This window comes from Salvelinus fontinalis, chromosome 2 (assembly GCF_029448725.1).
Source record: "Salvelinus fontinalis isolate EN_2023a chromosome 2, ASM2944872v1, whole genome shotgun sequence".
NCBI classification, from domain to species: Eukaryota; Metazoa; Chordata; class Actinopteri; order Salmoniformes; family Salmonidae; genus Salvelinus; species Salvelinus fontinalis.
In genome coordinates this window covers 66,408,243-66,426,374 of record NC_074666.1, presented here as the reverse complement: position 1 = coordinate 66,426,374, position 18,132 = coordinate 66,408,243, and the positions used below count along the sequence as shown (strand labels likewise).

Sequence of the window (18,132 nt, the reverse complement as noted above, 5' to 3'; positions counted from 1 at the left end):
GACCTAGACTTGGAGCTCCGGTACTGCTTGCCGTGCGGTAGCAGAGAGAACAGCCTATGACTAGGGTGGCTGGAGTCTTAGACAATTTTTAGGGCCTTCCTCTGACACCGCCTGGTATAGAGGTCCTGGATGGCAGGAAGCTTGGCCCCAGTGATGTACTAGGCCATACGCACTACCCTCTAGTGCCATGCGGTTGGTGGCCAAGCAGTTGCCACACCAGGCAGTGATGCAACCAGTCAGGATGCTCTCGATGGTGCAGCTGTATAACTTTTTGGGGATCTGAGGACCCATGCCAAATCTTTTCTGTCTCCTGAGGGGGAATTGGTTTTGTCGTGCCCTCTTCACAACTGTCTTGGTGTGTTTGGACCATGTTAGTTTGTTGGTGATGTGGACACCAAGGAACTTGAAGCTCTCAACCTGCTACAGCCCCATTGATGAGAATGGGGGAGTGCTCGGTCCTCCTTTTCCTGTAGTCCACAATCATCTCCTTAGTCTTGATCACGTTGAGGGAGAGGTTGTTGTCCTGGCACCACACGACCAGGTCTCTGATCTTCTCCCTATATGCGGCCTCGTCGTTGTTGGTGATCAGGCCTACCACTGTTGTTTCATCTGCAAACTTAATGATGGTGTTGGAGTCGTACATGGCCGTGAACAGGGAGTACAGGAGGACTGAGCACGCACCCCTGAGGGGTCCCTGTGTTGAGGATCAGCGTGGTGGATGTGTTGGTACCTACCCTTACCACCTGGGGCAGGCCCGTCAGGAAGTCCAGGATCCAGTTGCAGAGGGAGGTGTTTTGTATCAGGGTCCTTAACTTAGTGATGAGCTTTGAGGGCACTGTGGTGTTGAACGCTGAGCTGTAGTCAATGAATAGTGTTCTCACATAGCTGTTCCTTTTGTCCAGGTGTGAAAGGGCAGTGTGGAGTGCAATAGAGATTGCATCATCTGTGGATCTGTTGGGGCGGTGTGCAAATTGGAGTGGGTCTAGGGTTTCTGAGAATGGTGTTGATGTGAGCCATGACCATCCTTTCAAAGCACTTCATGGCTACAGACGTAAGTGCTACGGGTCGGTAGTCATTTAGACAGGTTACCTTGGTGTTCTTGGGCACAGGGACTATGGTGGGTCTGATTGAAGCTACGTAGGTATTACAGACTGGGTCAGGGAGAGGTTGAAAATGTCAGTGAAGACACTTGCCAGCTGGTCAGTGCATGCTCTGAGTACGCATCCTGGTAATCCATCTGGCCCTGTGGCCTTGTGAATGTTGACCTGTTTAAAGGTCTCACTCACGTCGGCTGCGGAGAGTGTGCTCACACACGGAACAGCTGATGCTCTCATGCATGTTTCAGTGTTACTTGCTTCAAAACGAGCATAGAAGTAATTTAGCTAATCTGGTAGGATTGTGTCACTGGGCAGCACTCGACTGTGCTTCCCTTTTGTAGCCTGTAATTGTTTGCCAGCTTTGCCACATCCGACGAGGGTCCGAGCCATCGTAGTACGATTCAATCCTAGTCCTGTATTGATGCTTTGTCTGTTTGATGCTTCATCAGTGGGCATTATGGATTTCTTATAAGCTTCCGGGTTAAAGTCCCGCTCCTTGAAAGTGGCAGCTCTACCCTTTAGCTCAGTGCAGTTTTTACCTGTAATGCATGGCTTCTGGTTGGGGTATGTACTAGTGATGCACCAATATGACATTTTGGCCGATACTGATATCCGATATTATGCGTACCAAAAAAACGATACCGATCAACAATTTTTACAATTTTAGCTGCCTTTTTTAAGCATTCTACTACAGTTAAATAGTTAACACAGACCACTACGTCCATGTGTGTGCAAGGCACTGCATCTCAGTGCAAGAGGCGTCACTACAGTCCCTGGTTCGAATCCAGGCTGTATCACATCCAGCCGTGATTGGGAGTCCCATAAGGCGGCGCACAATTGGCCCAGCGTCGTCCGGGTTTGGCCGGGGTAGGCTGTCATTGTAAATAATAATTTGCTCTTAACTGATTTGCCTAGTTAAATAAAGGTTACACACATACCACACTGACCAAAAAGTCATTTTGTTGACATTTATGCATGTCCCCATTACCAGTAAAACATAAGCAAAACCTATTTCTTTCACTTACTTGCTGTGCTGTTTCGTTCTTCATTTGTTCAGTCGTTTCATTCTCATCCAGGATTTCTGTGGAACACCGTTTGGGTCTATTTAACGTGTCAAATAACAATATTTGACTAATCAGGCCCTGAATATGACTGCACGTCACAATAATTTAACACATTCATTCATTTTTTACCTTAGTTATTACACATTGATTACACTGTCACTCGTATTTCATATGTCACAACGATTCATCGATACGTATGCTATGATGCTGGTAAAGTTGTCTTGCGCACCTACAGTGCTGGTCATTTTTTTAAAAAGCTAGCTACCTCATGGGTGCAAACAATGTTCTTCCTCAAAAACATAGCCAAACGACATTTGTTTCAGTAGCTAGAGTTAGCTAGCTAACTATATAGCTAGGTGTCATCTAAAATAACCCTAATTTATAAGACAGTTCATATTTGATAAATAGTGGACTTTGCGGTTAGCCTTTAAAATAAAAGTATGGCATAATTCTACTATTTGCTAATACTTACAAGGATTCCTAAATCATTGCTAAGAATAATGAAAATGACTGCAGTTTTTACTGGTCATTGTTTTCAGGCTGGTTGTATTGGTGCTAGCTAGGTACCAAGCTAAAGCTAGCTACCCCAGAAGTTGCAGTCGAACAAATTATGCTTTATTACCAACGCGGTATTGTAAACACACAGGTGTTTGCTGACTTTTTTAATACATCTTTGACAGTGCTACTGTATCTTTTTTGACACGTAAAGACCCAAACGCTGGTTCCATAGTGTGTATGTCGTGAAGCTAATAGCAGTGAAGCTTACTGTGTAACTCCGGTAGGGCAACATCGGAAAAATGGCGCACTTGGTAGTGTTAACCGGTGCTCGACCAGTCGGCGAAAGCCAACATCACCCACGACAGAGAACGGTTGATTGTCAAGGGCAATGAGTTTCATTATCTTGGCTTTAATGGATTTCGCCTTTTGTTGTCTATCTGAAATTTTGCTACTCTTTCAAATTATTGCTTGACTTGTTGACTGCTCGATCCACACAGCTGACATTGTGTGCTAGCTTAGGAATTCTGTGTTTCACGTATAGCGCAAAATTTTACGTGGCGTCATTACGCCATGTACCTTCGTTATATAGGTATGCACGTCAGCTTTGACATTGGTTTTGCACATCGGGCGTTAAACTAGACATCGGCCGATTCCAATATGTTCACTGACTATCGTGCATCCCTAGCATGAACCTAGCACGTACTGTGGTGTACTCCTCAATGCCATCGGAAGAATCCCGGAACATGATCGGCTCAATCACTTGAGACACATTTGTCAGAAGTACCGAATGTGATCAGCCCAGTTCATATTTGGTAGAGTGTTCTGGGGAAGGAATGTGACAGCCTGCCTGGGGCCAGATGGAGATTGTTGTTGGGGGTGTGGGGGCCTTGTGGCTTGTGAAAAGAGGGCATGGTCTCCAACTCCCTGTATATTAGATACACTGAGTGTTTTCTGTAGGGGGAGTGGGTGGATGGAGGGATGGAGGACGAGGCATCATGGAGGCGCCAGTGAGGTGTAGACTGCTCCCAGATGGCCTGCATCAGGTTGAGATCAAAACATTCTTAACACTTCATAAATCCCACCTGGGGCCTACTGCCCTGCTGCTGGTGGGGAGTTCCAGGCCAGACACACTCCGTAACACTCCGGAACCCTGCGGAACGTTCCGCCCACCACAACACTGCTCTGGAATAAAACTGACTAGCCCTGGTCTTGGCCATGAGAACTGAGTTGTTCCACAGGTAGTCATACAGTATTGATAAAGTATACCTTAATGCTCCATCACGACCTTTGACCTGTTGTCAGTCAGATTCTGGATTTAATGGAACAATTCTCACAAAAATGAACGTTTTATTTATTGATGTTGTTGCTCAGGCCCTGAAAGTGGTCAAATGTTTGAGATGACTCTATGGTATGACCCATGCCATCTGTCGTATAGATGTAGCTGGATGTCTTATGTCATCATTTCGGGTGGTGCCTTTCTTTCCCATTTATTTGGGATTGAGGCTTATAGCTGGATATACACAACAGATGGCGTGGGACTCATCTCGACATTTGACCATATTTGAGATCCTAAAACGTCTGGGAAAACACGTTGATTTTGGAGTGAACTATCCTTTTAAGGAGCCATAAAGGGACTTGAGATTACTCACGGGGAAGTCCAGCAAATGTCAGCCTCACGTGGCAGGCTTCAAGGCTCTGTCGACTTGTCAGACAGACGGATGGATGCATGGAGAACAAGAATTCACACCCGCACAGTATATGAAGTCAGAAAGCAGCGTGTACAGTATATCAAGTCTGAAAGCAGCCCATATTTTAATAAGAGGCCTGGTCTTTTTAGCACCAGCCAAAAGGTCTAGCTTACTATTCCCCCCCCCCAAGCCCCTGTTCCATACACATCACACATGCTAAACTTCAAGTTAGGAAGTCTGCAGTTGATGTCCAGTTGTTGATGTGTCCACAGAACTAGAAGTATTCCACAATTGTAATGACATGCAGAACCCCCCCCCCCAACACATACAAAATTGACAATGCCTTTCCTAAAGTCAAAGCTTAACAACTAACACTGTTTTAGTCCCTTGGTCATCATTGTACATCATTACACGCACAATTGAACAGCAGCGTATGTACTACCATCTTTTTTTATGTCACTGGATGCTCAAAAAACAACAACAAATGCGCCTGGGGCGACCAGTGACTCTTTCTTATTTTACCTTCGCGGATCTCCGCTTTAAATGCCTTTTTAGTAATGTCTCAGCTTTATACAGTAAATAAAGTTGGATTGATACAAAGGCCTGTCTACTAACCTGTCCTTAATTCTCACTGATAAATACTGGTAGAAATTAATATATTGTCTGTTCTGTGTAAGGATTACCCCGTCTCCCCCCCCCAATGAATAGCAGGGATTCTCTGGATGGAAACACTGCGTTGGCCAACTGATTTACAGCTTGTTACCGTTCCGACACACCGACGGTGGGAGGTGTGATCCCGGCCTGTAGTCTGGGGCTTTAAACTTTAACCCATTTGGAATGCCTTAACCTTTTAATAAACTAACACAACGAGTTGTTGAGTACTCAACTACAAACATGCATACATACACACACACACACACACACACACACACACACACACACACACACACACACACACACACACACACACACACATTCCACCTCTGCCTATCTGTGTGGATGAGATGTGGAAGGCAGACCAAGTGCAGTAGAGAATCTGAGACATGGTTAGGCTCACGTCAACACTTTATGACTGGACCTGGGGGGATTGGGTGTTAGAGGTGTGTATGGGTCAAGTTTGAGCCTTGTGGTTCTGTTTTTTTCCCCGAGACCTGAGAGAGAGAGAGAGAGACCATGATTTTTAAAAAATCTATTCACCGTTAAAGGGTTTCTTTCACATGCACGGTTACCTCCGAGGTCTGGTGTGGTTTCTGCTTCCCATACTGGAACTTGGGTGTCTCCTCACACACCTATCACCATATTCCTGCCGTTATTGCTTTTGCAATCACTGTGTACCCTTAGGGTCTTTCATGTTCATTGATATTGTAGGGGGGGGGGCTCGGTTTTACAGGGGCCCTAAAGAAGGCCAGTGCGGCCTCGCCTTTTGAAGTACATTGTTCGCAGTCACGCAAGATTATGGCTAAAAGGAAACCAGAGACCCTCCACCACCCCACCTCTGCCCCTCCTCTCCCAGTCACCTCTCCCTGGAGAACAATACAGGTATCTACCGTAGACTCTGCCTGCATCCCAAATGGCACCCGAGTTCCTATATAGTGCACTACCTTTGACTAAAGCTCTATGTGCCCTGATCAAAAGAAGTGCACTATAAAGGGAATAGGGTGCCTTTTCGGACGCAGGCCCGTCTGTCACTCCCCATAGGTATGCTCTGTGTTGCTGTTTTAACACTGCAGCCTTTCTGAAGCATTCATTACAGTAACAACCGTATCTCATGCGATTTCACAGCACGTTCAACAGTCCAGCTTCCTTTTTCACGAGAGGAGGAGGGAGAGCTTTTAATTTCCCTTCTCAGCAGCACCATTGATCTCCGTCTCTGGTTGGTGTATATGAAATGTTCTAATTTTTGATGGTGTACTGTGAACACTGGAATGCAAATTCAGTCCGCCTCACTGCAAAGGGAAGTGTGTGTGCGTATCTGTGTAGCACTCTCACCTTGGGCTCCTACTCTTACCTGAGTGCTTGTGGCTCAGGGCCCGCTTTTGTCACACACTCTCCAACACACGCACACAAACACAGTACACACAGACACTCTGGTTGCAGCTAGGGGAAGAGGATTCCCTGTGCTGTGTGTTTTGGGTGGTGACGCAGCCAGGCAGGGGTTTTGGGCATGCCCGTTCATGAAAGCTGCCAGGCATGCAGGCTGAGTGGACTGACTAGCCGCCAAACCAACCCCGTGGCCAGGGCAGCTGCCTGGGAGTCATTGCTCCTGTTCCGGAGGTATTAGGAGTTCTGTGACGAGTATGCTCCATCAGAATTAACACTAGACTTCCCACTTGTGGCTTAACGCACGCATGCAAGTGCATGCAGGAATGCACACACAACACACACATTCGATCTCACACACACACACACACACACACACACACACACACACACACACACACACACACACACACACACACACACACACACACACACACACACACACGTGTGTACCTGTGAGGAAGCACCTGGTAGAAGTAGCTAGGTCTTTATGTCCTATGATTTTGATTGAATCGAGCCCCTGTTTTTAGGCAGACCAGCAAAACACAGGGCCAAAAACACCACCTACACGCGATGTACAGTAGATGTAACGTGAGACCGTTAGTATGAAGATAGCTGGTGCTTAAGCCACAGACTTCCCACCACGAGCAGATGGCTGCACCACATAAAGCTTTACATTACCATTCTACACCCCCCCCCCCCCCCCCCACACCCACCCACACACACTCTAATATAGCTCAACATATAGAACATGACTGCCTTCTGGTTATAGAGAGGAAAGAGAAGGGGGAGGGGGAAATACAATGAAAGTAGAACTTCCATCTTTTATAGAGTGTTGATGTGAGTGGTTCCACTCCCTCTAACCCCCCCCCCCCCCCTCGATCCTCGCTTAGGAGGACATGCATCTGCCGCTTTTACAATCAAGACCCCTTCCTCTCCTTCTGCTTCTTGTCCACCCTGCCGCCTCCTCCTTATCGTATTAAACATTTACATTTTAGTCATTTGACAGCTCTTATCGCCTTTTCTTTTCCTTTCCCCACCGGGGAATAAAGCCTCCGTGTTTCTATTAGATGGGTTTGGACTAAGAGTTCTTCTCGGAGCTGAGCAACCAGCGACAGTTAATAATATAACGTCTATCATTTGAGTCAGCTCACATCCATGACTCTTCACTTGTACATATCCATTTGACACGTTTGATGCGAAAACATTGCAGTTATTGATCGTGACATCTTTAGAAATCAGTGATTCAGACAGCTTTGTAGGCACATTCTTACAGTTCTGTGAATAATCTTTATCTGCACAGCTGGCTCATTTGGTTGTGTGCTCTACATCACTATGAAGATGCTGTGATATTGGGCATGCTACAATTATATTTCATACAGGTATGATGGTAATGAAAAATTGATCTAATAAGACCCTATTGAGTTTTTTTTGTTATTTAACTAGGCAAGTCAGTTAAGAACAAATTGTTATTTACAATGACGGCCTACACCGGCCAAACCCTAACCAGGACGACGCTTTGCCAAGTGTGTGCTGCCCTATGGGACTCCCGCTCACGGACGGTTGTGATACAGCCTGGGATCTATTCAGGGTCTGTAGTGACGCCTCTAGTACTGAGGTGAAGTACCTTAGACCTCTGCGCCACTCGGGAGCCCAAAAATTGTTTGGTGGCCATATTGGAAAAAGGCTTCTGTGGGGTTAATACAGTGGGGCAAAAAAAGTATTTAGTCAGCCACCAATTGTGCAAGTTCTCCCACTTAAAAATATGAGAGAGGCCTGTAATTTTCATCATAGGTACACTTCAACTATGACAGACAAAATGAGAAAAGAAAATCCAGAAAATCACATTGTAGGATTTTTTTAATGAATTTATTTGCAAATGATGGTGGAAAATAAGTATTTGGTCAATAACAAAAGTTTATCTCAATACTTTGTTATATACCCTTTGTTGGCAATGACAGAGGTCAAACGCTTTCTGTAAGTCTTCACAAGGTTTTCACACACTGTTGCTGGTATTTTGGCCCATTCCTCCATGCAGATCTCCTCCTAGAGCAGTGATGTTTTGGGGCTGTTGCTGGGGAACACAGACTTTCAACTCCCTCCAAAGATTTTCTATGGGGTTGAGATCTGGAGACTGACTAGGCCACTCCAGGACCTTGAAATGCTTTTTACGAAGCCACACAAATGCTTTTTACGAAGCCAGACCCAGCCACGTTTCATCTTCAATGCCCTTGCTGATGGAAGGAGGTTTTCACTCGAAATCTCACGATACATGGCCCCATTCATTCTTTCCTTTACACGGATCAGTCGTCCTGGTCCCTTTGCAGAAAAACAGCCCCAAAGCATGATGTTTCCACCCCCATGCTTCACAGTAGGTATGGTGTTCTTTGGATGCAACTCAGCAATCTTTGTCCTCCAAACACGACGAGTTGAGTTTTTACCAAAAAGTTCTATTTTGGTTTCATCTGACCATATGACACTCTCCCAATCTTCTTCTTCTGGATCATCCAAATGCTCTCTAGCAAACTTCAGACGGGCCTGGACATGTACTGGCTTAAGCAGGGGGACACGTCTGGCACTGCAGGATTTGAGTCCCTGGCGGCGTAGTGTGTTACTGATGGTAGGCTTTGTTACTTTGTTCCCAGCTCTCTGCAGGTCATTCACTAGGTCCCCCCCCGTGTGGTTCTGGGATTTTTGCTCACCGTTCTTGTGATCATTTTGATCCCACAGGGTGAGATCTTGCGTGGAGCCCCAGATCGAGGGAGATTATCAGTGGTCTTGTATGTCTTCCATTTCCTAATAATTGCTCCCACAGTTGATTTCTTCAAACCAAGCTGCTTACCTGTTGCAGATTCAGTCTTCCCAGCCTGGTGCAGGTCTACAATTTTGTTTCTGGTTTCCTTTGACAGCTCTTTGGTCTTGGCCATAGTGGAGTGTGACTGTTTGAGGTTGTGGACAGGTATCTTTTATACTGATAACAAGTTCAAACAGGTGCCATTAATACAGGTAACGAGTGGAGGACAGAGGAGCCTCTTAAAGAAGAAGTTACAGGTCTGTGAGAGCCAGAAATCTTGCTTGTTTGTAGGTGACCAAATACTTATTATCCACCATACTTTGTAGGATTTTATATGAATTTATTTTCAATGTGATTTTCTGGATTTTTTCCCCCTCCTTTTGTCTGTCATAGTTGAAGTGTACCTATGATGAAAATTACAGGCCTCATCTTTTTAAGTGGGAGAACTTGCACAATTGGTGGCTAACTAAATACTTTTTTGCCCCACTGTATGTGAATCCTGTGATGGCCCTATATCTTCTTCCATCATTTTAAAACCACGTTCTAGCAGTGTGTGTAAAATGTTAATCAAAGTTACAATCCAAAAACATATCTGCCCCACTACATAGAATTCTGTGGCTAAGCTTCAAGCATTCTAACGTAAATAGTACAATATGGTCTATTTTTAAACACTAGTTGCAGCTGGTGCTTTCAAAGTTGGTTATATTATACGTATATAATTTCAAAGGTAAATTCATGACCTTTCAGAACCACTTGTCAAACAAAGATTAATGTATCAGGGTTTCCTTTTTTAAGTGATTTATACCCTAGAGGTCAAAGGTCAAGGTTCTGTTGACTTGAACATTCCAAGAATGTCTCATGGCTAGCTGTGAATGTAAGCTTTCCATTGATATATTAGAGGGTATACAGTACATTTGGAAAATAGGCAGACTTCAAAATGTTTGCAAATTTATAAATAATGATTTACAGAAGAATTTAGACCCTTTCCTATGAGACTTGAAATTGAGTTCAGATGCATCTGGTTTCCATTGATCATCCTTGAGATGGATCTACCACTTGATTGGAGTCCACCTGTGGTAAATTCAATTGATTAGGAAAGGCACACACCTGTCTATATAAGGTCCCACAGTTGACAGTGCGTGTCAGAGTAAAAACCAAGCCATGAGGTTGAAGGAATTGTCCGCAGAGCTTCGAGACAGGATTGTGGTGAGGCACAGATCTGGGGAAGGGCACCAAAAAAATGCCGCATTGAAGGTCCCTAAGAACACAATGGCCTCCATCATTCTTAAATGGAAGAAGTTTGGAACCACCAAGACCACCAAGAGCTGGTCGCCCGGCCAAACTGAGCAATCGGAAGAGAAGGGCCTTGGTCAGGGAAGTGACCAAGAACCCAATTGTCACTCTGACAGAGCTCCATAGTTCTTCTGTGGAGATGGGGGCACCTTCCAGAAGGACAACCATCTCTGCAGCATTCCACCAATCAGACCCTTATGGTAAAGTGGCCAGATGGAATCCACTTTTCAGAAAAAGGCACATGACAGCCTGCTTAGAGTTTGCCAAAAGGCAACTAAAGGACTCTCAGGTCATGAGAAACAAGATTATCTGGTCTGATGAAACCAAGATTGAACTCTTTGGCCTGAATGCAATGTTAAAAAATGGTTAGAATTGAATTTGTTTATTACTTTTTTGGACTTGGAAAACTGTTGCGACCTTTTTTGCGTTGGTGTTTGTGGTACAATGTATAATATCTAATCAAATAATAATAATTCTGAAATGGATAAGTACAGATCCTAATCTCAGCGAACCAAGAGATAATGTCTTGAAAAATGACACTTGAGAATGTTTAGGTCAAATGTCAGTTTTGTGAGAATGACCCACGTGCATTAGAGGGAGGCCTAGGTGCCCTGTTCAAAGACCATTCCATTAAGCAATAACCAAAGAGAGAGAGCGCTACACGGTAAGACAGAATACAGAGTACAATATTAGAGCGAGAGAAATATAGAGCTACACAATCAAGAGACAGACCAATGCTATATATATATATATATATGTATGTATGTATGTATGTGTGTATGCGTGTGTGCGTGTATGCGTGTGTGCGTGTGTGCGTGTGTGCGTGTGTGCGTGTGTGCGTGTGTGCGTGTGTGCGTGTGTGCGTGTGTGCGTGTGTGCGTGGAAGAGAGCAGTAGAGTAAGACGCACAGAGAGAATGCAATTAAGCAGGAGAGAAAATAGAAAAAAAGAGTTATTAATCAAGTCAGAAAGATCAGCAGCCAGAAAATATATGAAATTTCTGCCTCAGTAATACTTAGTAGGCTAAATTCCCTGCCCCGAGGCATGTACACCGAAAGATTAGTAATTGTCTCCGCAATAAATCACAGCATAGTAATTGAGAGGAGCAAGAAATGTGAACAGAGGAGAGACATGTAAAGGCTAGGGATTAATGAAAAGAAAATAAAAGAATTGAGAAACAATAGCCAGAAAGGCTAGTGTAGGAAAATAAATTGTTGAGTTTATTATTTTAATCATGCCCACAGCTGGCAGCACCCAAGTAATCATCAATTCGGAGCGCAGCTGCATGCAATCAGATCTTAATACCCATGGTCAATTTGGTTAGATATTCGATATCCCTATGGGGCTATTTAGGACCATCAGTATTACCCAACGTACATGGGACAAGGTCAATATCGCAATTTCTATGACTTAAAAACTCAAACCAACTATAAAGTGTATGAATACATATAAAACGTATAGAAATAATTTAATGAGGCAACTAAAAGATGTGAAACATAAAAATATTGTCCCATTTACAAGCTAGCTAGCGAGGCAGGCTAGCTAACGTTAGCATAGCTAGCGCTAGCTACCTCATTACAATTTAGGTCGTAGCGCATACAAGTTTGTATTGTCTAGATACTGCTAGCTAGCTTACAGGCTAGGTCATGTTGGCTAGATAGCTAACATTAGCCTACAAGTTGGATTTGCAAGTTAATTTGTAGTTTATACAAGTGTAATCTGTATTGCCTAGGGCAAAACAAAATAATGGTGGCAGTTAACTAATGGTTGAGTCTGACTAATACAGTGAACTAGGAGCAACAAACTGTAACAATCTGGAGCTACAGTCAGTCTACATCTGTAACGCATAGAATTATCGTTTCCACTAGTTGCCACACCTGCATAGTGGCTATATCGTAAACATTCATGAAAACAAAAAGGAGCTTTTTGGTCTTAATTTAAAGTTAGGCATCAGGTTAAAGGTTAGTAGTGTGGTTAAGGTTAGGGTTAAGGGTTAGGGTTAGTTAGGGTTAGGGTTAAAGCTAATTGTAGAAATAGGTGCCCTGTATGACTTTTGTGGATGTGGTATGAAGTGATGACCTAGAATTAGCTTGGACCGAGTTACTGCTCTGATGACTGAGGCGGTGCTGCCAACTCTCACGCATTGGGTGTGAGACATGCAATTTGACCCTCTTCTCACACTCATAAGCCACACCTCTTATTTATCACGCATTGAAAAAAGTACTGCTATCATTTTCGAATTTTCATTTTTCATTTTCATTTTTCATTTTCGAACCTTTTCAACTGTGCCTCCAAATCGTAATCATAACCAACATTTTATAATGCAATCAGTGCTCTGTGTTTGTGTGGGACCAACCAGTATCATCAACGGTCGTCGATGGGAAGACCAGAATTAGGTAGGTTTAGTCTGAACTGTTCAAACTGTTTGTTTGTCAGATATCACCTATCCTAACTGCCATTGGTAATAGAACAGCGACAGTGTATGTGTTCACAGATGCATCTACGGAGGCAGCACATGGAGACTTGCAAGATGATGTGATGAAGTTCAGACTGACAGATGGTCTTGATACTGATGTCTGTAAATAGAGAGAGTCCTGCACTCGGCATTAACATTTTACTAGACACAGCTTACTTGTATTATGTTTACTTATTTTTCAACTGTCCAAGTTCCCAAATGCATCTGGCAATGACACTGCTACAGTTAGGCCCTAAAGCTTAGGCTACGCGCTAAGATAAAAAAGAATGAAAGAAAAACCTCCAATGTAGCCTACAGATATGAATTGAACAAGACTTATAAATGTATCGATTTTTAATGCATTTCTATTTTATTCAACCCGCCCACCAACCACCATTCACAATATTTCATGACTTAAACCCGCCGGCCCCGCGGACATTATGAGTCAAACCCGCGCATCGCTTGTGTGTGTCAGTGTTTCCTTTAGTTGGTAAATGGCAGCTTTTGGCCAGAAAAAAAATATGAAAAGCCAGTAAATAAAATTGTTGCCACATTAAATGGGAGAAAAAAAGAGTCCCATTGCAAAATAATACTTTTCATTCGCTGATGGAAATACATTTGATGGTCATACTTATCGGTCTATAGGTTTATTTGCATAATTTAGTGGAATTAAATTGGCACTTGTGTATTTCCATTAGTCTTCATGTAGTAAAACATTCAGGTTTCAAACAATTACGTCTTTGTTTTCAAAATGCATAGCCTTCTGCCTCCAGCCCACATTCATGTGGTGGGAGACGCGCTGATAGCCTGACTTCTGTTAAAAGTAATTACCATAATCTAAATGTGATTGATGACATTCCGAGCACCGTGAGTAGACGCCCCCTAATGGGTTACGCACCCAACGAATATGGGTCCGGCAAATTTCTCAAATTAACAGTCAATTCAAATGTTCCTTGTAAAGAACTGCCGGGAGAGAGACATCATGTGCTATAGAGCGTGAGCAAGGTCTGACCTGAAATCACACACGCGCCATCTACTGTCAAAGCAACAGAAGTGAAGTGATTACTGGGGAAAATGTCTGTTTTCTGTCGCTCTGTTTAGTAGAGCTGTACAGGCTGTCCTGACCAGTACTCTCATTGCAACATTGATACAGTAGAGATCTACTCTACATACATACATACATACATACATACATACATACATACATACATACGTTTGGTCCAGTGTACTCAATGAACCTGTCTTGCCACATCCCCCTTTTTCCATTACAGATGTTTAATCTATTTCAAAGCATTGATTAAATTAGGTATAGGTCACTAAACATTAGTTTGTTCAGAGACTCTGTTCAGTGTTTGACTAATGCATTGATCAGCAATGGAGCCATTGGATATTGAGTCGACGTGTGATGTTGCACAATACCTTGATCCTAGATGACACAAGTCTGACCGTGGCTCTGTATGCAGGCTAACCAGTTTACACACACAACACAGGCAGGACATGCACTTAACATAGGTTAAAGGGGCAATCTGGGATATTTACTGCTGCTCACTGGTCATTTCAGTTGAAGATACAAACCCATTGATTCTTGAAGAATATAACTTATTAAAGTCACACGAGCTTAGTTCAACTGTCTTGTTTTACTCCGGGTTTTTTTTGTCATTTGAATTTGTGTAGAAACTATGTATAGCTTTTAAAATATTTGTATTATCATATTGATTTCATGAGCTATCAGTCCTTGGATCCATAGCTCCATCTATGAATGTTAACCAGGTTGAGGGACTGCAGTTGGGCTGCTACACAAACTCAGTATTGTGGCTTTTTGAGGATAAGCATTTATAAATCAATTAGCCATGGGCTAGCCGCTCACTCAGGACGCTGTTCCTAGAAAAGCTCAAAGGAAAACATTCCTAGACAAATGGTTTCTAGAACATTCTCATACACACATGACCTACACTGTCACCAGCTTTTAGTCACACCTGTAACTGAGTTGTAGCTATACTGAACAGAAATAGAAACGCAACAATTTCAAAGATTTTACTGAGTTACAGTTCATATAAGGAAATCAGTCAATTGAAATAAATTCACAAAAAACCCTAATCTATGCATGTCACAAGACTGGGAAGGGGCACAGCCATGGGTGGACCTGAGAGGGCATAGGCCCACCTGCTGGGGAGCCAGGCCCAGCCCGTCAGAATGAGTTTTTCCACACAAAAGGGCTTTATTAGAGACAGAAATGCTCCCCAGTTTCATCAGCTGTCCGGGTGGCTGTTCTCAGATGATCACTCCGGTGAAGAAGCCGGATGTGGAGGTCCTGGGCTGGCGTGGTATGTGGTTGCGAGGCCGGTTGGACGCACTGCCAAATTCTCTAAAACGATGGAGGCGGCTTATGGTAGAAAAACTACATTAAATTATCTGGGGAACAGTCCTACAGTCAGCATTCCAATTGCACGTTCCCTCAACTTGAGACATCTGTGGCATTGTTGTCTGACTAAACTGCACATTTTAGTGGCCTTTTTTTGTCCCCAGCAGAAGGTGCACCTGTGTAATAATGATCATGCTGTTTAATCAGCTTCTTGATGTGCCACACCTGTCAGGTGGATGGATTATCTTGGCAAATGAGAAATGTTCACTAACAGGGATGTAAAAAATGTGTGCACAAAATGTGAGAAAAGCTTTTTGTGAGTATGGAAACATTCTGATCTTTTATTTCAGCTCCTGGAACATGGGAACAACACTTTACATGTTGCGTTTATATTTTTGTTCAGTATATTTAACAAGAGGGGACGACTACAACAACAACTGTCATGAATGATTTATTGCTCTCCAAAACATTTAAAAGCCGTACTTCCAGTTGAATGATTTCAGTAGAATTGATCAACAGCTATTAATAAACCTTTTAGATATAACAGCTTTTATAAATTCATAAAGGTTACCAGTGGTCTCATAATGCATTTGTTCCCTACTATATGTTGTATGTTTGATGTCTCTAATTTCTCTGTTTGTCCCCTCACAGGTTTCAGCTGGGTCTCCTCTCTTCTCAGCACATCACGTGCTAGCCTCTAGAACCAGGGGTGGGCCTGCCCCACCGATGTTCCACACAACCATCTCCGGGGAACGCTTCACCGCTGCCGTCCATCGATGGCCGTCGTTTGACGGGGCCAACTGCGAATGCTGAGCAGGCTAGTGAGGTTGGGGCCCGCCCTCAGTCTCCGCTCATTGGCCGCTGGATGGAATTAAGGTGAATGGAGCCCATTTCCAACGTCGAAGACCCCAACTCATCAGAGGGAGATGAGAAACGGTCAGTCCATGTTCCTCCCTGTTCCCTGGTGTGTACGAGGGGGATTTCTGTGTGTGGGTTTGTAACAACGTCCGTAACATTTCAGATACACAATACAGCACTTAGTTCATCCCAAATAATTTTTTTAACACTGCCTCTGGGGGATTGCATAACAGTGTCATATGTACAGAGGACGACTTAGCCGTTTATATAATGCAATTTCATGTATAAATCTAGAGACAAAGCAAATGTCTCACCGTGGTCGTTGTAAAGAGATGTCCTACACACAAACACTGGCGTGGACGCACCCACATAGATCTATCGCAAACACAATGTAAAAATGAGGGGAGTAATGTAGAGGGAGTTCTAGGAAAGCACTGCCTCTTGCCCAACACGTGCGCTCACATGCGCGGCACCTTCCTTCTCATTAAATGTGAAGATGGCTGAATTTATCCAGCGAATCGGAGTCCCATTTTTAAATGAGCACAGACAGCGGTAGAGAAATACACACGTTAGATTTGAAATCTGTGTGTGTCGAATGTACTGTATTTTATATGTTAGTGAAGGGATGGTTATAGGCCTTTACTACAGAGGATGTGGTGAAGGTGTATGGTGTTTGTGTGTGCATGTGTGTGTCCACTGTGCAGGGATTAACAGAACAGTGTAGGATTAGGAGTGGGGGGCAGATGGAATGGCAGGAAAGCAAACTAAGGACACATCAATATGTGACGCCAGCAAGGGATTGTCTCTGGTATGTCGCTATTTATGTCTCTGTGTTTGTTTGTGTGTATGCGAGAGAGTTGCTGTTTGTTTGTGTGCATGTATGTGCATTTGTGTGTGTGTGTGGAGGATGTCTGTGCACGTGTCCTTGTGTGAGCTGCCTCATGCACCCCCCCCCCCCCCCCCGTGATCTCTGAGTCACTCAGCTCTTTGGTCTCACACACACACACACACACACACACACACACACACACACACACACACACACACACACACACACACGAGCCCTGGGGCAATCACAGCGACGCGGCTACTGTGTGTGCCCATGCGTGTGTGCACATTAGGATTAACTCTAGAGAGCAGCAGTCTAGAGTTCTCTTCTCAGGGAGGTTTGGCGCCCACCACATCAATTCACTTACCACCTTTAATTTAATAAGGAGTGTGAAAAAGAATGAAGCGGTTATGAATTCAAATCCATTCAGGGGCCTTGCTTATCCACTCTGAAGTTCAACAGAAGAACCAAAGAGAGTCCTCAAGCTGTTTCAAATTCAAACCTTTATTATTCATTAACTTCAGGTACAAGTGGACATTGATTTTAGGGTCGGTATCTACAGTAACTTCATGCATTGATCAATATACTGTTACAGTATCACTTTAGATCAGGGCTCTCCAACCATGTTCGTGGAGAGCTACCCTCCTGTATGTTTTCGCTCCAACCCCAGTTGTAACTAACCTGATTTTCAGTTTATCAACCAGCTAATTATTAGAGTCATGTGCGCTAGATTAGGTTTGGAGCAAATACCTGCAAGACGGTAGCTCTCCAGGAGCAGGGTTGGAGAGCCCTACTTTAGATAATAGATATGAATATCCGATAATGCAGTATCTAGATAAGTAAAATAATTAAATTTGTCAATACTCTAGTTGCCTTCCTAGACTGTGACCTTACGTGTCCTGTAAAATGGGGTCAGTGTTTAACTTGATGCACACAACGTGTGTAGACATAGAGCATGTCCCCAGAGATAACTGTAGATAAGATTTAACATTTCTCTATATGTATGCTGTTCCCCAACCTGATCTCACAGCATTTCGGGATTATTCTGTATTTAAATCCAACACACTCCATTTAGTATCATATGTTACGTTTCGTATGGTATGTATTAATTTGTGGATGTTACAAATTACAATGTACATTGTTACGAATGTGCAA

At 43.6% G+C, this 18,132-nt stretch overlaps 1 protein-coding gene across 1 annotated transcript in view; it reads left to right on the top strand.

The window, feature by feature from the left end:
- LOC129823813 (thyroid hormone receptor alpha) overlaps positions 1–18,132 on the top strand; it is a 116,462-nt gene that overhangs the window by 76,748 nt on the left and 21,582 nt on the right. Inside the window, exon 3 of the mRNA XM_055882832.1 lies at positions 15,942–16,226. Within this exon, the coding sequence (XP_055738807.1) occupies positions 16,171–16,226 (56 nt within the window). The 5' untranslated portion in view covers positions 15,942–16,170. The remainder of the gene's footprint in view (positions 1–15,941; positions 16,227–18,132) is intronic.